The sequence below is a fragment of the Myxocyprinus asiaticus genome, chromosome 25, assembly GCF_019703515.2.
Source record: "Myxocyprinus asiaticus isolate MX2 ecotype Aquarium Trade chromosome 25, UBuf_Myxa_2, whole genome shotgun sequence".
Taxonomy (NCBI): Eukaryota; Metazoa; Chordata; class Actinopteri; order Cypriniformes; family Catostomidae; genus Myxocyprinus; species Myxocyprinus asiaticus.
In genome coordinates this window covers 19,783,310-19,808,980 of record NC_059368.1, presented here as the reverse complement: position 1 = coordinate 19,808,980, position 25,671 = coordinate 19,783,310, and the positions used below count along the sequence as shown (strand labels likewise).

General features: G+C 41.5%; 2 protein-coding genes across 2 annotated transcripts in view; both read right to left on the bottom strand.

The window, feature by feature from the left end:
• Positions 1-323: 323 nt before the first annotated feature.
• Positions 324-8,277, bottom strand: LOC127416468 (uncharacterized). Its single transcript, XM_051655858.1, has 2 exons — positions 3,218-8,277; positions 324-2,816 (listed from the first exon to the last, which is right to left on the bottom strand). The coding sequence occupies exon 1, from the start codon at positions 5,442-5,444 to the stop codon at positions 4,371-4,373; it is 1,074 nt and encodes a 357-aa protein (XP_051511818.1). The 5' UTR covers positions 5,445-8,277; the 3' UTR covers positions 324-2,816; positions 3,218-4,370.
• Positions 8,278-8,377: 100 nt separating this feature from the next.
• LOC127416470 (synapse differentiation-inducing gene protein 1-like) overlaps positions 8,378-25,671 on the bottom strand; it is a 33,560-nt gene continuing 16,266 nt past the window's right edge. Inside the window, exons 4-5 of the mRNA XM_051655859.1 lie at positions 18,369-18,506; positions 8,378-9,598 (exon numbers count right to left, since the gene is read on the bottom strand). Coding sequence (XP_051511819.1) covers positions 9,440-9,598; positions 18,369-18,506 — 297 coding nt within the window. The 3' untranslated portion in view covers positions 8,378-9,439. The remainder of the gene's footprint in view (positions 9,599-18,368; positions 18,507-25,671) is intronic.

The window sequence follows — 25,671 nt, the reverse complement described above, 5'->3', positions numbered from 1 at the left end:
ATACTTGAAATGGTCTATAGCCTATTAACATTACTCATATTTTTCCACTAAAGTATTTTGTGGGTGCTGATATATGGAAAATAAGGGGAAAAGTGTTTTTCCAAGAAGCTACATACTCACACCTCCATACACACTGAACTGTTATGCACATATGACTCATCTGTCTATTTGCTAGCATTATTTAACTGTTTAACTAGTGTTCTACTCAAGAATAAGAGAGATTTGCACATGTATGTGAGGACAATGGTGTATCAAACATATGCCAAGCTGTTGCATTTATTGATATATGGTCATTTGTTTTTTTTTTTTTTTTTTTTTGTCTCAAATGTCTTTTATTTCATATTGCTGCATCTTGACTTTCATTTGCAGTATTTACATCATTGTCACTGTCTTACAAGCACATTCTGATCATGAATGAGAAAAACTCAAAGTATCACAATACAAATAAAACACTGACATTCCTGTATAAACACTTTTACTTTCTCATTTTGTTGTAACTGAAGCTGATAATTCTGAATTTCCTCAATTTGTTAATGACTGATACCAAAATAACCTTACAGCCCTAAATTAAGTGACAATAACAAAAGACAAAGCAGAACTGATTGCAATTAAAACTCTCAAAGGTAAAATGCACATTTACTCTCACTATTGTTACAGTGTAGGTCATTGCAAGTGAAAGCACTAGCATAAAATGGATCTCTGTAAAGGAATAGTCACTATGGAAACGTAAAATGGGGGAGAAAAGGGCCAGGCTGATACACACTCAACGTAAGCCAGACATTGGCACTGTTCATTTAGAATTAAATGATGCAATCACATGAGGAAAAAGGTCATTTTCATAAAAGCCAATTAGAGTTTTTTGCATGTATGAAACCATACCACATGGGTTTCATTAGAAACCAGTGTATTAATTTAATTTTTTGCTGTACTACTAAATAGCTCAACAAAGATGAAAAACTGTTATAGTATGAAATAATAATAGTTAAATTAGTTTGTGCTAGCTTCAATGGCTTCAAAGTAGCAGAGTCTTGTTTGTAAAAAAAATTCTGTTTTCCTGCTTTGCTGTAGTCTAGAAACTAGATACTTCCACAGAAAAAGCCATTATTTGAGGTTAATTGTGAACCATAAATGTCAGGTATGACTAATGCAGTGGTTCCCAACCCTGTTCCTGGAGGCTCCCCAACACTACACATTTTGGATATCTCCCTAATCAAACACATTTGATTCAACTCATCCGCTTGTTAGTGGAGACTACAAGACCTGAATTGGGTGTGTCAGAAAAGATAGATATACAAAATGTGCAATGTTGGTGGGCCTCCAGGAATAGGGTTGGGAACCACTGGACTAATGCATGACCTGGGCAGAGAAACTGTTAGTGTCCCATGTTGCCTTTCAGTGTTCCAGTGGTTGCAATAGAAATGCATTAGCTAAGAACCACAACAAAACCAGCAGGTCTGGAGTGTGCTGTGAATTGCAGGCTCCAAGAAAGAAGGGCTGGGTGGTGTTTCGTTTTCCAGGCCTTGGATTCATGCATCCCTCTCCACATCAGTCTATTTGTTGGAACACTGACATTTTTGCAAACCATTTTATGCAGTCAGCTATATATTTAGAGGATATTTTAAACAATTCCATTGCATTTGATGAGATCACCTTTGAATCTGTGACTATAGGGTCAGGGTGGGTTTGCATAAAAACCTCTGTCAAAAATTATGGTATGACCATTCTTTATGATATTTTTTTTTTTCTTAATTTAGTAGTAATACTTTTTACGGCTCTCCTTTTGGTGCCAAATACAGAGTATTGAGGGTAATTAGTTCATATGGCACATATTAATTATTAATCAGCGGTAGAATCCTCAATAGTACACTTACTCATTTTTCGTCTTCGCTCATGCCTTTAAAAGCTCAGTGATTCAATGATTTCATTCTCACCAACATATTCTTTCCAGTTACTACACCACTGGCAATAAGCTGAGAAAATCTGCTAACCTTGATAAAAGCACCACACCAAACCATTTCTCCTATAGAAATTACTTGACAATTTTTCTCCATTTGCTTGAATTTTATTTGAGATTAATATTTTTTTTTTTTTTAATTCAATGAATTATATCCACTAATGATTTGCAATAGTGTCCACTCTATTACACTCAACGGGGTGAATACAGGCTGTGTGACACTTAATTGATGGTATGTTTAAGCAAGTCAAGTCTATCCTGAAATTACCATGATGTCGGTCAAACACTTGGTAGAACCAAGCTATTAAAGAGATCCTGTCATCTAAGTGAGAACTCCTCATGGGAGGGCTGAAGCAATTAGGAGGTTATAATTTTATTTCTACCAACTTCCAAAGGCTTGTATCATAATGATTCAATCCAGGCACCAATTGTTAAACCACCCAGCCACCTGAATACCCATTGCTTTTTTGTTTTGAAGTTATTATGCGGATGACTATACCAAATTGAAGCTCAGTTGGTGTTGCAATGGACCAGTTGACCCCTAACACTACATTCCCTGTGAGTTTATTCTCATGTGCCATAGCCTGCAAGCCCATAGACAAGCAATACATTATTAATCAATTCAATCTGAGGCCCTAACCCGCATTTTTGTTCAAACATCCATTTTAGAATACGAGGAAGGTACATTTTCTGAAAATTGGTCTTGAATTTTGCCAGTTTAACTCGTCTCAAGTCTAATTTTTTTAATTCATTTTTTATCTTAGGAACATAAAGTTATGCATTTGGGGACTCAGAGGAGACATTACTTTTCACATTCAGTTCAGAGATTTGGGTGTGAAAACGTCATGGTTACTTTCGTAACCTCCGTTCCCTGATGGAGGGAATGAGACGTTGTGTCGATGTAGTGACACTTGGGGTCACTCTTGGGAGCCCCTAACACCTCTGCTTTTTTGAAAAAAGGCCAATGAGAATTGGCGAGTGGAATTTGCATGCCACTCCCCTGGACATACGGGTATAAAAGGAGCTGGTATGCAACCACTCATTCAGGTTTTGTGCTGAGGAGCCGAGACCAGGTCCCGGCCATTTCAGCGGGTAGTTCAGCATTGTGGCAAGAGGGACACAATGCCTCGTTCCCTCCATCAGGGAACGGAGGTTCCGAAAGTAACCATGACATTCCCTATCTGTCACTCACTCGACGTTGTGTCGATGTAGTGACACTAGGGGTCCCTATACAAAACACCACAACTATCTGAACTGTGTAACGTGAACTGGCGGTGTGTGAGGGGCAGACCACTGTGTGCCTCGTAGCCAGCGCACCAGGCCGTCACGTAACCTCCCCCAACGCTCTTATGAGCGTCGAACGGTCCATCAGGAACAAGTCGACTGTCCAACTATAGGGACAGGCTAGACAAGCTGAGGCCTCTTTCCCTCTCTTTTCTCCCCAAAAAGAGTGGAATTTGTAAACTGACTGGGAGCCATAAGTGTCTGTGTCGGGGGGTGTCCCTCCCAAGGGGAAGACACCATGGAGACCACACCCTGCCCAAAAAGGAGGGGGGGGGATTTTGAGTGGAATTCATTGCATGGTCTTACCGAGTCTTGTCGGAAGTATGTCATGTGGAGAGATCCCATGGTAGGTCCTACCGAAGGGAGAGGAGTTTCTACAGAGCATGGCGACCGGAGGCAGAGGGAAGGAAGATGCAGTTTGCCGACAGGGAAACGATTTTGAGGAAGATATCATATGGGGTCGCCTTCGGGGAACCAGCACATGTGGAGCACCTACCTCAGTACAGGGGCTCATTAGTGCACGTACTGCGCCGGTCAGCGAGTTTCTCCACAAACTCAACTGCCAGAGGGCTAAGGAGGAAAGTCATCCAGGGATCACAGTCTATGAACACGACTGGGAGTCAAGAGCACACATCTTCACCTCAAGGGAGGGGAAAGGGGCTATGCGCAAGAGGTACACCTGGCCAGCTGTCCTGGAACTTACCTGCTCGAGCCTGCCAATACATGGGATGAGACCGGCTCAACCCAGAGATTGTAGAACCTCGCAAAGGTGTTGTGTGTTGCCCAGCCCGCTGCTCTGCAGATGTCTGCCAAAGAGGAGCCACTGGCCAGGGCCAAGAAGGCCGCCACACTCCTTGTAGAGTGGGCTCATAACCCTGCAGGGGGTGGCATGTCCTGAGTCTGATATGCCATCGCGATGGCATCAATGACCCAGTGGGCGATCCTCTGTTTGGAGACAGCACTTCCTTTCCGCTGTCCACCAAAGCAGACAAAGAGCTGCTTGGAGCTTCTAAGGCTCTGCGTGTGATCCAAATAGATGCGTAAAGCTCGCACTGACACATCAACGCCAAGGCTGGGTCTGCCTCCTCCTGGGGCAATGCTTGCAGTTTCACCACCTGATCCCTAAAAGGGGTCATGGGAACCTTGGCACATAGCCCGGTTGGGGTCTCAGGATCACATGAGAGTAACCCGGACCGAACTCCAGGCATGATTCGCTGACAGAGAACGCCTGCAGGTCCCCTATCCTTTTGATGGAAGTGAGCGCAGTCAGGAGGGCAGTCTTCAAAGAGAGTGCCTTAAGCTCAGCTGACTCCAAGGGCTCAAAGGGAGCTTCCTGTAGACTCCGAAGGACTACAGAGAGGTCCCACGAGGGTACGAGGCATGGTCTGGAGGGATTCAACCTCCTAGTGCCTCTCAGGAACCTGATGATAAAGTCGTGCTTCCCCAAGTACTTACCATCTACTGCATCGTGATGAGCCGAAATAGCAGCTACATACACCTTCAAGGTGGAGGGGGACAGCCGCCCCTCCAGCCTCTCCTGCAGGAAGGAAAGCACCGATCCGACTGCGCATCTCTGAGGGTCTTCGCGTTGGGAAGAACACCACTTAGCGAACAGACGCCACTTCAAGGCGTACAGGCGCCTCGTAGAGGGAGCCCTAGCTTGAGTGATCGTGTCTACCACCGCGGGTGGTAGGCAACTTAGGTCTTCCGCGTCCTGTCCAGGGGCCAGACGTGGAGATTCCAGAGGTCTGGTCGTGGGTGCCAGATGGTGCCCCGTCCCTGAGAAAGAAGGTCCTTCATCAGGGGAATTCGTCCAGGAGCCGGCGGCTGTGTGCCCGTTGCATACGGCACCCCAGCCTGTCTTGGAGGCATCTGTTGTAACCACAACGTGCCTGGAGACCTGCTCTAGGGGAACCCCTGCCCGTAGAAATGCAAGGTCGGTCCAAGGGCTGAAGAGGCAGCGACAGATCGGCGTGATGGTCATGCGATGTGTCCCGCAGCGCCATGCACATCTCAGGACTCGAGTCTGAAGCCAGTGATGAAGCGGTCTCATATGCATCAACCCGAGCGGTGTGGCCGCCGCTGAGGATGCCATATGCCCTAGGAGCCTCTGAATAAGTTTCAGTGGAACCGCTGTCCTCCGTCTGAACGCCTTCAGACAGTTCAGCACCGACTGTGCACTCTCATTCGTGAGACGCGCTGTCATCGAGACCAACTCCAAACCGAGAAAAGAGATGCTCTGAACCGGGGAGAGCTTGCTTTTTTCCTAGTTGACCCGAAGCCCCAGTCGGCTGAGGTGCCGGAGCACGAGGTCCCTGTGTGCGCACAGCAACTCTCGAGAATGAGCTAGGATTAGCCAGTCGTCGAGATAGTTGAGGGTGCGGATGCCCACTTCCCTTAGCGGGGCAAGGGCTGCCTCTGCGACCTTCGTGAAGACGCAAGGGGACAAGTACAGGCCGAAGGGGAGGACCTTGTACTGGTACGCCTGACCTTCGAAGGCAAACCGCAGGAAGGGTCTGTGTCGAGGGAAGACCAAGACGTGGCAGTACGCGTCCTTCAGGTCTACCGCCGCAAACTAATCTTGATGCCGGACGCTCGTTAGAGTGCATTTTTGCGTCAACATCTTGGACGGGAGTCTGTGCAAAGCCCAGTTCAGTACTCGCAGGTCCAGGATTGGTCGCAACCCACCACCTTTCTTCGGTACGATGAAGTAAGTGCTGTAGAACCCTTTCTTCATCTCGGCTGGATGGACAGGCTCTATTGCGCCCTTGCGCAGAAGGGTAGTGATCTCTGCACGCAAGGTAGCGGCGTTCTTGCACTTCACCGAGGTGAAGCGGATGTCACTGATCCTGGGCGGGCGCCTGGCGAACTGAATCGCGTAGCTGAGTCGGACGGTCCAGGTCAGCCATCGCAACGGGTTGGAAAGCGCGAGCCATGCGCCCAAACTCCGGGTGAGGGGGACCAAGAGAATGATCACGTCGGACGTACCGGCGGGTGGGGCCTCGCTGCGGGGCGGAGCTCGAGGTGCCACATCAAGGGGACTCGAGCCCCGTGGCCATGCTGTGTCCAGGGACATTGAAGCACTTACCTGGCTCCTGCCGCCCACCATAAGATTGGCCGAGGAGGGGGGGAATCTCATCCCCATAGTTCAATGGAACCAATCCTGTGTGGGCGTGTTTGTGCCACAGCTGGGCGCACAGGAGTGGGGGGTCCACCGCTGGAGCGTCATACCTGCCAAAATGGGACGGTGGGCCGTGTGCACCGGATATGTGACCCAGGAGACAAGGGAACCATTCTTTTGTCAGGATTTTGGGTGCCACAGCCTCCTGGGCATGCGGCGACAAAAGATTCTCCTCCCGGCCCTCCACCAGGGGATGGAGTGGTCTATCAACCAGCCCCAAAGAAGTGGGTCTCCTCGCCCCTGGGTTGCCCATCTCGGGGGCACTTCGAAGCCTTCCTCGGGTTCTCAGTGGCCGGCCGCGAGACGGGTGGCATCTGCTTCCTGCGGAGGGCTGCACACCGGAGCCGGGCCATGGGGGCGGTCTGCGGCGGAGCCAGTGTTGTTGCTGCAGGAAGACGCCCTTGGCAACGAGCAGACAGGGTGCGGGGTCTTAAGCCGCGCCAGGGCAGGATATGTTGTAAGGCCTCCGTCTGCTTCTTCACCGACGAGAACTGCTGGGCAAAGTCCTCGACTGCATCGCCAAACAGGCCAACCTGGGAAACGGAGGCGTCAAGGAACCGTGCCTTGTCCGCCTCTCCCATCTCGACCAAGTTGAGCCAAAGGTGGCGCTACTGGACCACCAGGGTGGACATCGCCTGCCCGAGAGACCGCGCCATGACCTTCATCGCCCGGAGAGCGAGGTCGGTCGCCGAGCGCAGTTCCTGCATCAATCCCGGGTCAGAACTACCCTCGTGCAGTTCTTTTAGCGCCTTGGCTTGGTGTACTTGCAGGAGAGCCATGGCGTGCAGGGCAGAGACGGCTTGTCCAGCGGCACCGTAGGCTACAGTCGTCAGGGACGATGTAAACCTACAGTCCCTGGATGTCTTATCCATCTGGGGGATCACCGAATACCCCCTGGCCGCTCCACCATCGAGGGTAGTGAGAGCGGGGGAGCTGAAAGACCGGGACCGGGCAGTAAAAGGTGCCTCCCACAATTTTGTCAGCTCCTCATGCACTTTGAATGGGGGTGGGGTGTGGCCGTGGGCGGCGCCCCGAGCCCAGGAACCAATCGTCGAGCCGCGAGGGTTCAGGGGAGAGAAGAGGGTTCCACTCTAGCCTGACACTCGCGGCCGCCCGGGAAAGCATGTCCGTCATTTCCGTGTCGGCGTGAGACCGGGCGACCATTCCCGAAGGAGGAAGCCCAGCCGAAGCCTCTGCGTCAGACTGGACGATCCCGCTCACCGATGCTGCGCTCGATAACTCATCGTCTTCCGGAGCTCCGAACGAGAAGTCGAATTCGCGCTGAGACGAGCCGGCGGTCCCGTGCGAGAACCCGATCGGGGCAAGTGAGTGTGCTGGGAATGGGAGGTCCGTGGGGATACCCGGCAGAGGTGGTCCCATTGATGTCCCCAAATCGCCCCCAGTGCTAACCGACGTGCCCTCAAACCTGTAGGTAGAAGGACCGGTGTGGGGGGCCGCTGGGGTTGCCATGGTCATGTTCTCGCAATGAGGACATGACTCATCCACAAATGATGTCTCCGCTTGGGCAGTGCCCAGACACGTAAGACAGTGATCGTGGCCATCAGAAGCGGAGAGATAACGACCGCAACCAGGAATAACACACAAACGGAAAGGCATCTTTAAAAAGACATTCCGTGTGTGCCGCTCATTTTGTGAATGACAATATACTCTTTTAGAATATATTCTCTTATTTTCGCTCTGCCGAAGCACCCAGGAGCGTTCTCTGCACTCCACAGGTGCAGAGGGGGAGAAGCCGCTGAAATGTGCCATAAATCCAGCAGTTTTGAGGTGTGTCTTTGGAGGGACTTGAATTCAGTGCACTGAATACAACCGCTTGGCTCCGAAGAGAAAATCTGAATGAGTGGTTGCATACCAGCTCCTTTTATACCCGTATGTCTGGGGGAGTGGCATGCAAATTCCACTCGCCTTTTTTCAAAAAACCAGAGGTGTTTGGGGCTCCCAAGTGTGACCCCTAGTGTCACTACATCGACATAAGATCAAGTGAGTGACAGATAGGGAACATCATTAAATAATGCTTAAGTCAAACAAATATACTTACTGATCTAAAATAAATGCTTCTTGTTCTTCATGTTATATACTGTTCAGAATTCTCAGCACCAGTGTTTACGTGATGGCTTTTCTTCTACCATGACATAAACTTACAAAAAGAAAAAAGACATGAATTTACAACACAAAGCATAGAGCCCTAACAAGAGGAAACTGCACAGAGATCAGCATAGTTTGTGTGTAAGTGGAGCTGAATTTCATAGATTAATTTGAATTCACAGAGGTGGACTGCATTGTCTTTGACAGCTATTTCTTATTTCTGTAGTTCTGTATAACCATAAGCACTTAGGTTTGAGAGTGGACTCTACCTCAGCTTGTTATAACATACAAGGCTCTGTCATTTTTTCCAAATATATAAGGAAACATAGCAGTCACCTGTTGTATAATATGTTTTAACAGAGCTCTTTCGTGAACAGCAGAGATCGCAGTGTGTTTTCAGCAGCGCTGGTTTAATTGAGCCATACACTCTTACTGGGTTTAACGAACTAAGTAAATAATGACAGAGGAACAGAGAACGGCTTGAGTTCTCTTTCAGGTTCGGAATGAATCACAGCTGGAAAGGGAAAAAACTAATCCAAGGGCGCTTAGTCTCTTTTGATCCTTATGGGTGTCCTTTGGAATATCTTCCCTTTGGTTTTTGTGAATTTGATTTCTTATTTGTTTCTCTAGTTTGTATTCTTCACCTGAACTGCTCTCAGACTTAAGCAATACTTAAGTTAAAGTTTTATCCAATGGGGCAACTGCTGTTGTGTGACACAAGGTGACATTTATATATAATCACTGAGATGATAAAGTCCACAGTTCTTCTGGGTTCATCGTCTTCTGCTTCATCCCTTTCTCTAATTTGGGCGGACAGGCAGTCCACGGGGAGGGATGAAGATGAGAGAGACATTTAGAAAAGACGTTCGGAGGCGGTATTATCATGAAGTCCTGTGGTTTCCTTTCTGGCCCTGCTATATGTGGCCTGGTTTGGACAGATATGCAATGAGGGCCACCACCACGCCCACGTACACCCCTGTTCCAATGGTGATGGAGAGTGCGGCCAGGAACAGGGCTCGTCTGGAGGCAATGTTAGCCAGTGGGAAGTCTCCCTTAGTCACGGCTTTGCTGGTCTGGAACAAAGTAAGAGAGGAATGGTGAGAAAGCAACAAGATGAAAGCATACATTGACCTGCTTTACATTCAAGGGGAAATTGCTCGAAATATATATTGCTTCCCTGATGATGCTGAGGGCTAAATGGATACTCAAGTGGAATTTCAGAAATGTTCCCCCGCACAGCTCTGAGAAAACACGTTACAGTTGGTCACATGAGATGAAGGGTATTTTAAACAAAAATCAATTTCAGTCTAGCTACATTGAACGAAAATGTTACACAGAAAACAAATGTAAAAGATTTATAAAAATTAAGGCATTTTATTTTATTTGCCAAATGTTCTAATGAATGGAATGCATCAGTAGCACTCCACAATGAGGTTGTATATGTTCACATTAATTAATGGATTAGTTAACGAACTAACAATGAACAGTACTTTTACAGCATGTATTAATCTTGGTTAATGTTTTAATTAGGTTAAACATTTTAAAGGAATACTCTGGGTTCAATAAGCTCAGTCGATGACATTTGTGGCATAATGTTGATTACCACAAAACAAATAATAATAATAATAATTCTTGTCCTTTTCTTTAAAAAAAAAGCAAAAATGGAGGTTGCAGTCAGGCACTTACAACTGAAGTGAAAGGGGGGCCATTTCTTTTACTGTCATTTTAGGTTTTACACTGTATTGTCATCATGACAACAAACGTGTAAAACTGGACAACTTTACACTGAAAAGGTTACTAAGTGATTTTATCACATTAAAATCATGTTAACACTCATATTGTTTACATCTTGTGGCTATACTGTTGAAATAGTGAGTATTTAAATGTTAACAGATTGGCCCCGTTCACTTCCATTGTAAATGCCTCACTGTAACCCAGATTTCTGCTTCTTTTTTGCTCTTTTTTTTTTCTAAAGAAAAAACTGTTTTTGTTTGACTGAGCTTAACTCGTATTGAACCCAGAATATTCCTTTAATATTAAAAATTTGATGCATTAACAGTGGGTAGTGCATTATGAACCAAAAATAGACAATGGTAAATAAATGAACATTAATCAAAATTAATAAATGCAGTTAAAAAAAGTTTATTCATGGTTAGTTCACAATAGCCTACCAATGCATTAACTAATGTTAATGTATAGAACCTTAATGCAAAGAGTAACCATTAATAAAAACAGAAAAAGAACTCGACTGATTTAACTACTATAGTATAAACACTTGCCTGCAAAAGTCAGGCACAACTTTAATAACCAGCCTCAATTCACACAGTGGTTGTACTGTTTCTACAGTATATTTAATTATTCATTTAAAGATCTAGGGCTTTCTTTTGGGAACATTTATTTAGGTTTATTGTCTTGTCTTGTCTTTTTTTTTTTTTTTTTTTGGTCAGTGAATGCTCTCAGTCCCTCCTGGTTTCACCTTCTAAACCTTCCAAAAAAAGCAACACCTTTGAGGTTTCAGTCACGATCAATGTTGCAGCAGAGACATGAGGGAAAACAGTAGCTGGAGTTGTACAGACTTTCTATTTGTCAACATCTAACTTCTCATATTGTTTCTTTTTCTTTCTTGTTATAAGGGACAATCGCAGGAGGGATGAGCCAAATCTGACAGCTAGACATGATCAGAAGAAAATACTTTTAGGAGTTTGTGATGCAGCTGTTGTAATTCTCTCGATACATAGTGGTATGTTTGCTTTGTAGATTTAAAGGAAAAGTTCACCCAGAAATTAACATTCTGTCATTATTTGTCATGTTATATGTTATTCCAAATCCATATGCCTTACTTTCTTCTGTGCAATACAAAAGGGGATGTAAGGTTGAATGTTATCCTCAGTCACCATTCACTTTCATTGTATCTTTTTTCTATACAATGAAAGTGAATGATGACAGAGGCTGTTGTCCCTAAGATTCTGCCCAACATCTCCCTTTGTGTTCCACAAAAGAAAGACAGTCATACGGGTTTAGAATCACATGAGGGTGAATGGTATATGCTATTTACACCCCAGTGCAAATAGTGGCAGATATTATTTGCACCCCAACCCTGGTGCAAATAATGGTACACTGCCTGGCCAAAAAAAAATGTTGCATACTCTAATATTTCATTTGACCGCCTTTAGCTTTGATTACGGTGCGCATTCATCGTGACATTGTTTCGACAAACTTATGCAACGTCACAACATTTATTTCCATCCACAGTTGCATTAATTTTTGGCAGAGATCTTGTATTGACGATGGGAGAGTCGAACCACTCCGTAAAGTTTTCTCCAGCACATCCTAAAACTTTCAATGGAGTTAATGTCAGGACTCTGTGGTGGCCATTTCATGTGTGAAAATGATTCCTCATGCTCCCTGAACCACTCTTTCACAATTTGAGCATGATGAATCTTGGCATTGTCATCCTGGAATATGCCCGTGCCGTCAAGGAAGAAAAAATGCATTGATGGGATAACCTGGTCATTCAGTACATTCAGATTGTCAGCTGATTTCATTTTACTGCCGCATAACATTGCTGAGTCTAATTGAAGCATCCCCAGATCATAACACTGCCTCCAGAGGCTTGTACAATGGGCATTATGCATGACGGGTGCATCGCTTCATGCGCTTCCCTTCTTACCCTGATGTGCCCATCGCTTTGGAATAGGGTAAATCTGGACCACATGACATTTTTCCATTGCTCCACAGTCCAATCTTTATGCTCCCCAGCAAATTGAAGAAGAAATTGAATTTTTTTCCCGATTAGCCTCACTAACAAGTGGCTTTCTTTAGCTGTTTAGTCCCAATCCTGTAAATTCTCATCACATTGTGCATGTGGAAATGCTCTTACTTTTACTATTAAACATAGCCGTGAGTTCTACTGTTGATTTTTTACAATGTGACTTCATCAAGCGTTTTAGTGATCTCTGATCACGATCACTCGACCACATTACTTCCGTGAAGCTGACAGTTCACCACTATCCTTCCAGGTTTTAATAATGTGTTGGACAGTTCTTAACCCAGTTCCAGTGATTTCAGCAATCTCCTTAATTGTATTCTTTGCTTGATGCAGGCCAATAATTTGCCCCGTCTGAAACACAATAGCAAATTTTCTTCCGACATGGCTGTTTAAGAAATGAAAAGCTACACACTGCATCAGTTAGGGTTAAAATAATTGATGCCAGCTGAAACATATTAATCACTGCAATAATGATCCAATCATAGGCTCGTAAGTATCTGCTTATTTAAATCCAAACTGCGATTTTGTTTCTACCCAGGCAGTGTAGACTAACTGCACCCTGATGTAAATAGTGTAAAATACTATTTCCAACCATATTTAAATACTAACATACAGTATGGGCATCAATGCAATGTGTTTCTTGTGATTACTTAGAGTCCTGCAGACACACTACATTAACCTCTACCCCTAAGCCTAACCTTAACCTTACCTTAGAAAAAATAACCTTGGTTTTACTACAGTAACCATGCTTTCACTGGGAATGAGTGCGATCGACAAATTCAGCCTCCAGATCAAACCCTTCTCTGCACTCCCCGACATTCACTGTGACCAAATCACGGTGATGAAATCAACATTTATATCCATTTTTATCTATTATTTTAAATAATATTAAAGGAAATGTTAAGAGTTGAAACAGGAAATCGGATGGGGAAAAAGAGTGGGACAAAAGGCGGATTCGAGGACAACACTACACATTCACACACAGTCTTTACACCCCACACCACTGCAGCGACGTCTATTGGTAAGTTTGTCATATATTTCTGTGGTTCCACCAGACTATTGGGGTGCAAATAGCTGCCCTGTGTGGCAGTTGCTTTTAACACCGGGGTGCAAATAGACGTGTGACTTGAAATGGCAATGAAATGCCTAATCTTTTGTTTGCAGTGCCATAAAACCACATACTGAATGTAAGCTGTGCTGAGAGCTATTAGACTCAAAAAGGAAACATCACACTGCCTTAATTTCTTTAATACCAATGCCATGAAGCCCCATGTAATTGTTAAACCAATCCATTTCCCCAGTTCAAATGACTAATTAAGTCATAGTATGATGCTCATTTACCGAGAACATGGCTCAAGGGCTGCATAAATCTAATAGGGTGAACTGTAAGTTGCATCTGTAATAACTGACTCTATAATGCACAACATTCTATTTCCACACAGCATGATGTCCTTTAAGTGTAAACAAGCCTACATGCAGTAAAAAGTTGATTTGTTTGTGTTGTGAGTGTGACTCTTGAGTCTACTGTCCCTTTTAGTATATACTTCAGAATGTACAAGTGGAAAGAGTTGCCAATCACACATGGCTCCTGCTGTGGGAAGGGTCTTGCTCTCTTTGTGACTGCATCTGACCCTCTAGTCCAGAGAAAACACTATTGATTTTCACTCCTATGCTTGGTGACAGTCAATAATGGGTTGTTTGGACAAGCCAGTACTGGTACACCAGCTGAGATGGTGTGTTAACATGTTTCATTTGCTTATTATCTTTAAAATTCAAGAGGCACCATCACAAATTCACTGACACAAATATTTACAAATTCTGACATACTAGGACTTCATGGGAATAGAAAGGTAAACACATTGTATGTGTAATGGGCTTTGTAGATGTAATATTGATATTGTGTCAATGTCCATCAGAGGCCTATTTAAGTCAAAGTCTGTTTATTATCTGGATAGATTGCTGTTAACAATTTTTAGCATCGTGTCTCAAATGCGTCTTCTGTGAATTTCAAAGGGAGGGTCTTTAATACAAGTCACATACATTTAATGCACATACATAACTCTACATCAGTGTATAGAGCGCAAGTGTCCCGCCCACTTATTCAGCGTCTGGGTACCGGAAGTATTTTTCCAATGCACTCTAGGTCCTCGTGGTGGCGTAGTGACTCGCCTCAATCTGGGTGGCGGAGGACGAATCTCAGTTGCCTCCGCATCTGATACCGTCAATCCGCGCATCTTATCACGTGGCTTGTTGAGTGTGTTACCGCGGAGACCTAGAGCGTGTGGAGGCTTCACGATATTCTCCGCAGCATCCACGCACAACTCAACACGTGCCCCACCGAGAGCGAGAACCACATATTATAGCGACCAGAGAAGGTTAACCCAACGTGACTCTACCCACCCTAGCAACAGGATCAATTGGTTGCTTAGGAAGACTGACTGGAGTCACTCAGCAAGCCCTGGATTCGAACTACAAACTTTGTTTTGAGGCAAAAAAGTATTTGAAAATAGGAAAAAAGACAAAGGTACAAGGCTGTGTACTTACCATCTTTCACAAGGGCACAGAGTACAATTCCAAGAAGCATTGCTATTATGTAATTTAATAAAAACTGAAAGGAATGTATGAAACTATTGATTTTAGGTTGTTGATTATAAGTATAGAAACAATATATTTTACATTTATTGCAAATATTCTGATTTGTATAAATAAGTTATAAAATAATACGTTGTTTAAGGGTGAAGGGAGACCGACTCAATCACACCACTGGACTGGGGGCTCTCTCGAGGCACATTTTTGCAGGCTTTGTTGGCAGCAGTTCTCTGATTGGTGAAGCGTTCTCTGCTGTACCATGGGTAGTTGTTTACCATGAATTCCCCATCATCAAACACGATCTTAAAACAAATAAGTTGAAATAACACAGATGGATGGCTATAACAGAAGCATCCGTCTGCGTTTTTAAGTTATCGTTGAAAATCCATTCGTCTATGAACAAGTGTGAAGAGGAGGAGGGTGGGGCCGGGCCGTGACTACGCACACCCCGCCCCCAATTGGGCTAATCAGCCGAGGAGAGGGATAAATGTGGCGGAACGCGGCAGTTCGGGAGAGAGAGTGTGTTTATGTTGTGTGTCTTGTTTAAGTTCTTATTAAATATTATTTTGACTGTTCAGCCGGTTTCCGCCGCCTCCTTTCCCAACCTTAACTGTGTTACAAACTTGAATGGGATGTTTACTTCTGGAACGAGACTGCTGCGCTCTATTGCTGCTTTTTAATGTAGCACAAAAAAGTTGGACGTTGTGACAACAAGATGCTCTGTGAAATCTTGTGCATGAGTAAGAATGGGTTTTTCCATTTCTGTCTGATTAGAATGTTGTTTAAAAGGATTTTTTATGTTTCAACCTTTGTTTTAATGCAATGGATAATTGACAGGTGAGTTGGCAATTTTTTAATGTTGTCTGGAACAAATTTGGACAGATCAGCATTGACACTATATTTTGGATCCCGTTTATGCCTGTATTTATCGCTGAACACCTTGATTACCAGATCAGCCAAGACAGATGTTAAACGAATGGTTCACACAAAAATGAAAAATCTGTCATCATATATTCACCCTCGTTCTTTTGATACTTGTATGACTTTCTGTCTTCCATGGAACACAAAATTAAATGTGTATAGCAGAATGTCCAAGCTACTTTTTTTCCATACAATGACAGTGAATGGTGACCAATGCTGTAAAGCAAGATTTTCAAGGCAATAATTTCAGGAACAATTTCAGTCTGTTCCTCACACATAGTTTTCATACGGATTCAGGAATCTTGTAATATAGTTCATAAGTCGTATGGACTACATTTATGAAGCTTACAGTATACGGTGCTTTTTTGTCCATTTTTGGAGCTTGTCAGCCCCTTGTACCCATCCACTTTCATTGCAATGAAAAGTGAAGTTCAGACATTCTGCAAAAAATCTCATTTGGTGTTCCAAGAAAGTCATAGGGGTTTGGAAATTCATGATGATGACAGAGTTTTCATTTTTTGTGAACTGTCCCTTTAATTCAAGATGTAAGCAGGGTCAGAGTGTTACATGACAAAGTTATTTTATCTTGCTTTCCAGTTACAGTAGGAGTGAGACAGAGATGGATTTGAGAGGGAGGAGTTAGAGATAAAGGGTGGGCGACACACCTCATGAACATTCAATCCTATGCCGCGGGGAAGGTGAGAGAATCTGTTCAGGATGTTCTCGGAGGAATATAGCCAGCCAGGAGACAGGGCAAAACATTCGCATTTTCATCAGACTGTCTCATTTCCATCCTCCTCACACACACTGCAGTTGCATTCTAGACAATGGTGAAGGCATCCACCTTCCCTGAACAACACCACCATCATCATAATTACTCTAGGAGAATTAACTTGGCTCCTGACAAGATAATTCACTCTGTCTGTGTCTGCCACAGACGAAACAATAGTTAAGATAAAAAATAAAAAAAAGGCTCATTCTGAGGTGGAAAAAAACAAACAGTTGAAAAGCATTCTGTGCTGCAAGTTAAGAGGTCAAAAGTATTTTTACATTGGTACCAAGTCAATGTTTTCGAAGAATTCGCGCACATGCTCTGTGGATGTGGTTGCGTGTGTTAGTGGTAAGGTATTGCCAACCACCTCAAGATAGGATACATATTGCAATACATATGCCATGATTCAACAAAGATTGTGATATATCACAATATCATAATTGGATCATGACTGAAACTGTCCCAAAAGCATAGGAGTCCATGAGAGAAAGAGTGAATCTTCGCTCTTGCACATCATATAAGCTTTTCTGAACACACTGAGAAATGCCATCTCAGATTGTAAACTTATTTAGATGACTGATTTCTTCATTATTGAACTGTTGGACAAGGTATGAATACACAAATAAATGAATAAATATATCATTACTGTAGGGGCTTTCTTGGTCCAAAGCCACCCATCCGGTTCACATAACGCACATAAATCCAATAATGATCCCCAAATAAAGACTGTTGATGATAAAATCGAGTCATTTTTCTTCCAAAACAATAAACAAAATACACCAAGCACTTAATGAAATGTAGTCGAAAAGCTGAATGCTCTCCACCTTCACATACCTGTCTTTCGCCTACACACCTCCTTTTCATAAACAGGGGTGATATCAAAATAAATGTCATCAATCCATACATTAATAATAAAAACCATACTAAATCTATAACTCTATAAATCAATTCAATTCAGCATTTCACAATTCATTATCAATTCACTGACTTCCGCCGGCACCATTTTGGTCATAGGATGGCCACTCTCTTAAAATGTAATACATAGACATTAAATTAATGCAAACTAAAGCCTTGATCAGCCAAATAACAAAGGACATTGCATCAATGTGCACTTCCACAGTTAATTCAGTATGGACTTCAAAGACATTTAATCATTAATCTTAAAGTTCGTACAAAAAAAATATCTACATAGTTTTCTATTAGATAACTATTATTGGTATTATATTCATGCTCTTTAGCCAGAGGGGAACTGCCCTATTTTTATTAGTATTTAAAATTTTAAATAAAGGTTTGTGTTCAATGGTATATTTGTTTTTGCTGTGGGACTGAAATAGGTATCAAGAATTGCAAAATTTCACTGGTACTGGTATCAAATATTGGAATTTTGTTAACGTGCAATCCTACTGCATGTGCAACTGAACCTCAGAACATGCAGCATCAGCAGCATCATGTTCGTCATGCCCATCTGATCACTACATTAATTTAAACATGTTTACACAATTTATATTAGAGGATTGCATGATAATTGTGCAGTTACACAAGCAAAGCTGTTTGCTCGAATTATGGGTAATATAATGAGGCACCTGTTCTAGGCTGATAAAGATCACAAACTCTCCTCTCTCAGGAGACCGAAGGCTTCTTGCAGGGCAGAGATGAAAATGTGTTGACGAATTAATCGTGGCTGGCTGTTTATAGATGTATCTCATATGTCTCACATGTCATAGGGAATGAAATGTTTTGCAGACTTAATCATCATTAGTCTATGGTTTGTGTCAGTGAGCTCTGCACTTACCCCTTGAGAAAAGTAGAAAGCGGCAATGCCCAGAGGCCAGAAGCAGCAGAGCATGGAGAAGATAGCAAGGCCCAGGTGATCACGAGGAGGGATAACAATAAAGTTGTCCTCACTTTCACTGTCACTGGAGCAATCTGTCTATAGGGAGAGAGAACATTAATTAAAATCACTTTTAATTTTTACCAGTCACCTGTTCCTAGGTGATGGATGTACTGTATATTTTGGATTATAGTACAAAAGGGCCAGATATTGATACAGATTTCCCTTTTCGATTTGATTCCGATTCACAAGCTCTCAATTAGATTTGATTCCGATACGATGGGTCTGTTCCAAAGCTTGAGCTGCCTCACTTCTCTTGCAGCATACTTACTGAAATGATGCCTCACAAGAGAGCGATTTGGAACGCTATACATAAGTGGCAGCTCCGCGCATCATTCAAATAGCGATCCTCACGCGCAGTGCACGGGACCCTCGACTTGCAACTGATTTCAATACAGGTGATGCAAGGGAAATGACGCGATCCTCTAATGAGCATAAATACACACATCACACACACATTTTGGGTAAAATAGTCAGTTTTGTAACATATTAAACTGTTATTTATCTATGCTTTTCAGTACTGAATGGATTATAAGTATATTTATAATCTAAATTTCTCTCACTTCGTCTGCCATCTTGGATTTATTTTTCTGCCGAGCTCATCACAGTGCATTCTGGGATTGCCTACCCGGGGAAGGATACATCAGATGCAACCTTAGAATTTGGCCAAAACGAGATATCTTAAGAGGCAGCATAATTAAGAATTCCCTACGTGACCCACTACATTTCATTATATTTGATGGAAATAGTAATGTTTCTTCTTATTTTTAATATCAGTTATGTACTTTGGGGTGTTCTGTGTTATAGTTGATGTAGTTTAGTTAATGTTGGTACTGCACCGTAAAATATACAGGCATCAAAATTACATCCCAGAAGAAAAGCGCTGTTGGATTTACTGGTTTAAAATTAATTTTTTTTGTAAATTACAACAGTTTTAAACTGTAAAATGTACAGGTTGTTCTGTAAAGTTGTTTACATTTTACTGTATTTTTTACATAATTATTCTGGCAACCACAGCTGCCAGTTTATTTTTTAATTTTTTAATTTTATTTAATAAACAACAGGATTTTTTTTTTTTTTTTACAGTAGCTTTTAGAACAGCCTTTAGGAGGAGTTGGGAGTACACCTATGATGCCTTAAAATGCTGCCTCTGGTGACATTCACTAGGTTTTGGAACAGACCCAATACGATTCCGATTCATTATTTCAGTTATAATGTCCATTATGCTTACATATAAAAGATGTTAATTGTACAGGGGACCTTCTAACTAGGTACATTACTCTAATATTTATTTAATCATTTTATCATTAGTTTTTCATCATTTTGGTCACATTTGAGCTTTTTAAAAATTTAGTGCAAACCATCAATAAATATGTGGTCTTGAAATTGCATATATTTTATACATTATATTTAAGGCGGGATACTGATACATTTCCTGATTCGATTCTGATTCACAAGTTCTCAATTCGATTTGATTCAGAATTCGACAAAACGGTTGCATCTTTGGACACACATTACACAAAACAACTTTTACCCTCAACATGCAGTGAAAGGACCTTGGTACTCCACCACTATACTACACAACTGGTAAGTGAAATCTTTACCAGCCAGGTGGCAAATATATATATTTTAGTTGCATAGCGCAAAATTTGGTTGCAAATGCCAGTGATTTCCTCTCATTGTAGTGGAGGGTTGCGCATTAGGGCTGAAACTAACGATTATTTTGTTATTCGACTAATCTAACATTTTGTATATAAGTGTATTTTTTCACTCGTTTATACTTCAGCAAGTGCAGTAAGGACAAAATATACTTATATTCAAGATACATTCTCTGAAAACAAGTCTAAATATCTTATATGCTGCTTCTCAGGTAGATGTATCTTGTTTGAAGGATTTTTAGATAATTTAAAATATATAAATATTAAATATTCTATTCAACATTCTCCAATAAAAAAAAATTTATTCTGCAGTATAGCTCCTAAAGTAAATGTACGTAAGGAGTTTTAGATATTTATATTGGAAAATAAATCAAAAAAGGCAACCGTTTGAAAACCGTTTTTTTTTTTTTGTGTGTGTGTGTTTTATTTTTTTATTTTTATTTTTTGCATTGTATAATGGGCTAAGACTACACCCTCTCACCTTTTTGTTTGTTTGATTTCGATTTATCTTAAAATCAAAAGAAAAAAAAACCTCTCTCTTAATAGAGCTTGAATCGACGATTTTCTTCATGATAAGATACACACCGTGACATATATTATGATTCACTATGCCATCACGTTATAATCTAGCTGTGGCAAGTGCACGTGAGGGATGAGCATCTCAGCGTGAGACAGTGTATCAGCCGGGCAAAGTTTGAAACTCTTCTTGCTGTTTTTCACTTGACTCATATAAGCGGCTCTGACCGCACAGGAAATACCAGTTTCGGTATTTGTGCTTATTTATACAACCCACTTCCTTATTATTTGAACTTTAATGAAGGATGCATTGAAGATATAATGCCGGGGTGTTTCATTTTTAGACACTCTGACCTGCAAGTTTTGCTCAAGCGGAACGCCAGGTACGCTTTATTTCACGACGACACTGCTTCTGTATTTATTTATTTTGTATTTTTGTATTATATTTCCTTCATACTTTGCGATCTATATCACCTTAAGCTGTTTGGAAAGTTTGGAATGCGTCTGGACTGTGAGCTGTGTTTTTTGCCTCCCCTCAATCATTCGCGAGCTGAAGTGCTGCTCTCGCGTGCCATCATTAGCGTTTCAGATGGTCTCGTGTTGCATTAAATAAGATCAAAAGACTATTCAACAATGGACATTTCTGTAGACATTTTTTTATTGTCGACGTTGTCGATAACGTTAACTAATCGTTTCAGCCCTATTGCGCATAGAGTAAAAGATTGATCTTGGGATTTAAGAATCGATATTGAGATTTTCAAACGAAGATTGTGATGCATTGGAAAATCAATATTTTTACCCACCCCTAATTACAAACTGCATTTGTGCTATGTTTGGTTACAATTAAATGTTTATTTTGTTGGTGTTTTTGATCAACAACTGATTGTAAAGGACAGAAAGGATATTCAAAGAGACATTATTCAATGAAAAATGGATTGCGTGGATCTCGTTACATGGAAGGAGTCAAACTAAACTTTTCTAACAACACATTGTGAAAGGCTCTCTGTGCTAAAAATTTTCACCAATATACTACTCAAACACTGGTGAAAACTGAACATTTACCAGCCAGAGGCTAATCACAGACATTTTTAGATGCATAGTGCAGAATTTGGTCACATATGCAAGTGATTTACTTGCATTATAGAGGGTTGCCATATAGACCAGTCTTGTGATTTAAGAATCGATATCGTCATCGCTCAAACGAAGATGCCGATGCATTGGAAAATCTAGATTTTTTTTACCCAGCCCTGATGAACAATACACAGATACTATTATGTGTATCTTCTTAATTGGAATTCAAAATAATAGTAACATCCAGTGCCCCAATAAGTATTTGGACACTTAATGTATGAATGTCTTTGCATTAAATAACAAAATGTCAAAGAAATGTATTCCAATCACACATTTAGGAAATAAAAAAATGCACATAAAGGATTGTAAGGTTTAAAATTATAAAACAAGACATATTGTTCAAAACTGAGACGTATCAAGAAGCATTTGGCCACTTTTTGGATGTCAAATGTGAGTGGAGCATGTCCATAGTTAATATGAGGAATTAGATTCGTAGTTGATCTCTGTTAGATCACCTGTGTAAACTTGAGTGGACATCAACTGAGATCAGATGATTAAAAATAACTAAAAAAAAATGGAAGGAAAGTGAAGTTAGATCTGAGAAAATTCCACTTGATTTGATATTTTGTTATCTATGCAGTGGTTCATATTTTTTTAAGTGTCCACTCCAAATGCTTTTTAAGGCCATTGGACATCCTTTATAATGTAAGTGGTCAATACAGGTTATCACATAGGTCTAATAATCAATGCCTGATCTTCAACCATTGCAGTGTTTCCAGATCACAACAATGTGTGAATTTTATATAATTTTGTCAGTTCTCTCCTTTGATTCCAGTGATACACTTGAGAAACTAAAAATAATGCAGTCTGCTGGAGAGTGTACAGAGAGAAGAGCTGGTATGAGAATATTTCTGGACTGATTCACAGCAATAAGTTGTAATCATTACTGGTGAAGGATAGTTTTGTCGCCAGGGTTTTATCTGTGAAAACAATAGGCCTACCTCTCTATAAAATACCATGGGATGTTAGGTTGGATTTCTCTTTAAGGAGGGGTGAAGCGGCTTTTGCACACAGATATCTGTGCATGTTGTATGCTATGTGCTCCATTACATCTATTGGCTGAAGCCAAAATACTATTCAGTTTTGTCTAATATTTTTGGGTGTCAGTTTAGGAAACTGACATTTATTTATCGGTACCTGTAATTAATGCTACAGGAATGCTGGCACATTTCAGTCCTTATAACAAGTTGTCAAATTCCTACACCCTTTATCTTTGTTTATATTAAAATATCTGATGTTACATAAGAATATATAAATATTTCAGTGGGAATGTAATAGCAAGTCTGCTGTGTAATTGACTAGCGGTTTAGGTGCTTTCAACTGAAATACTGTGTGACATTCTATATTTCACCAACGTAAAGGTAGCACAGCCTAGCAATATTTTGATAACAGTGAGTTACATTCATAGCTGCCTATCTCTTGAGAGAGAGAGAGAGAGAAAAAAAAAAAAAGAAGAATTTTATGTTATTCTTTACCACCAGAGGACCAATTAGTAGAAGCATCTCATATATCCGGAATGTACAAAAATGATCCTTCATGGTTTTAGTATCTACAGTAATGCATTTCTGCTATCCACAAATAGATTTTTATGTATATATATAAAAACATACAAGCCAAAAACAATCTCATCATCTCCCCATTCAGCTGAAAAGCTTATATCAGCATTATTACTGATATAAGCTGTGTATGTGTGTGTGTGATCTGCCAGCAGTGCCAAATGGTTAAGCCCCAGAGCTTGAGTTCCACAGCCTGGCTTGATAAGCCCACCTCCACCCTTGCCTCTACCTCTCAGGTGTCTCTCCAAAAAAAAAAGGGGGTGGGTGGGGGGCTTGACAGCAGATGCTGTCACTGCTTGCCAGCCTCCTGACAGGTAATGACAGATTAATGGATAGTTTTATCCGTTCAGGGTGGCAGGAGGCATAGTAAAGGAAGCATGTCATTTATGTTACCAAAACGCCTCCCCCAGCATGAGAAAGACGAGCCTGTCCTTTCTTTTTTCTCTGCTCTTACGATCCATCTCTTAGCCAATCGAACTTTACCTAGTTTTCAAGGTGATCGATGTTTACACTTTCAAACTTATTATGTATGTGTCATGTATGAGGGCTCTGGCTGAGTGCCCCCTTTGCTGAGAAAACTGAATCCATATACATTTGTAATTAGCTGCTTAATCAAATAGAGTTACTCTGGTCCACACGTTTTCATCACAATGCAATGGGAGGAAATCAGTAAAATTGTTTCATTGCAAATTGAAATTAATGCAGGCTTGGTCTTGGAATGCCCTTTCATCCAGCAAAACGTAACTAGTGCAGTTTGATGCCTAGGTGCATTTCCATGTGCACTATAAGGCTGGGCGAAATATTGAAAATTCACGACACGTTTGCAAGGATTTTGCGATATTATTGAAAGATTTTGCAATTTCATTACAGTAGTTTTAAGATTCTTCCTTGAGCATTTACTGTAGAGATGTTAAATCAGTGTCTCTGTTTTAAGCTTCAATGGCAAAAGAGTAACAGTTAATAAGTTTAGAGTTGGTAAGATTGATTCATTGATTCATATCAATTCAAACTATCCTTTAAAATGAACCAATTCAAAACTCTGATTCGTTTGGTCAAAATTATGCTCATGAAATTCTCTGTGTGCCATTTTTGATTTATTAAAATGTTTAAGTTTGTAGGTGAAAGTTGCTGTTTATTACTGTATACAGTATAAGGGCAGGTGTTATATAAAATATTCAAGATAAAATCCCAATGATATTGCTGGCAATGTAAAATTAAGGAATATCATGAATATTGCAATGATTTTAATTTGCATAACATTTGGCCATTACGTTTTGTAAAAAGGGAATGTTTTCCCAAACATTGGTAAACCGCCACAAGATATTATACAAATCTAAAAACTCGACATAGAATCAAAGATAAGGAGGATATGGCAGCATTTCACAGTATTTGTATTGAGAAACATTGTAAAATGTCAAATACGAAAGAAATATATGACTATTGTTTAAAAAAATCTAATCCTCAAAATAAAGATAATGATTTAGTATTATTTTATTATAATAACTTGATTGGGTCCCACAATAAATATTCCCAAAATATTAATGAAGTTATTTTTACACACCCTGTTCATTCACAAAAATTATTTTAGTAAAAATGCATGATGGTAAATAATGCTTTTTAGTATATATATATATATATATATATACACACTACATTGCCAAAAGCATTCGCTCATCTGCCTTTAGACGCATATGAACTTAAGTGACATCCCATTCTTAATCCATAGGGTTTAATATGACGTCGGCCCACCCTTTGCAGCTATAACAGCTTCAACTCTTCTGGGAAGGCTTTCCACAAGGTTTAGGAGTGTGTTTATGGGAATTTTTGACCATTCTTCCAGAAGCGCATTTGTGAGGTCAGACACTGATGTTGGACGAGAAGGCCTGGCTCGCAGTTTTCGCTCTAATTCATCCCAAAGGTGCTCTATCGGGTTGAGGTCAGGACTCTGTGCAGGCCAGTCAAGTTCTTCCATGCCAAACTCGCTCATCCATGTCTTTATGGACCTTGCTTTGTGCACTGGTGCGCAGTCATGTTGGAACAGGAAGGGGCCATCCCCAAACTGTTCCCACAAAGTTGGGAGCATGGAATTGTCCAAAATCTCTTGGTATGCTGAAGCATTCAGAGTTCCTTTCACTGGAACTAAGAGGCCAAGCCCAGCTCCTGAAAAACAACCCCACACCATAATCCCCCTCCACCAAACTTCACAGTTGGCGCAATGCAGTCAGACAAGTACCGTTCTCCTGGCAACCGCCAAACCCAGACTCGTCCATCAGATTGCCAGATGGAGAAGCGTGATTCGTCACTCCAGAGAACGCGTCTCCACTGCTCTAGAGTCCAGTGGCG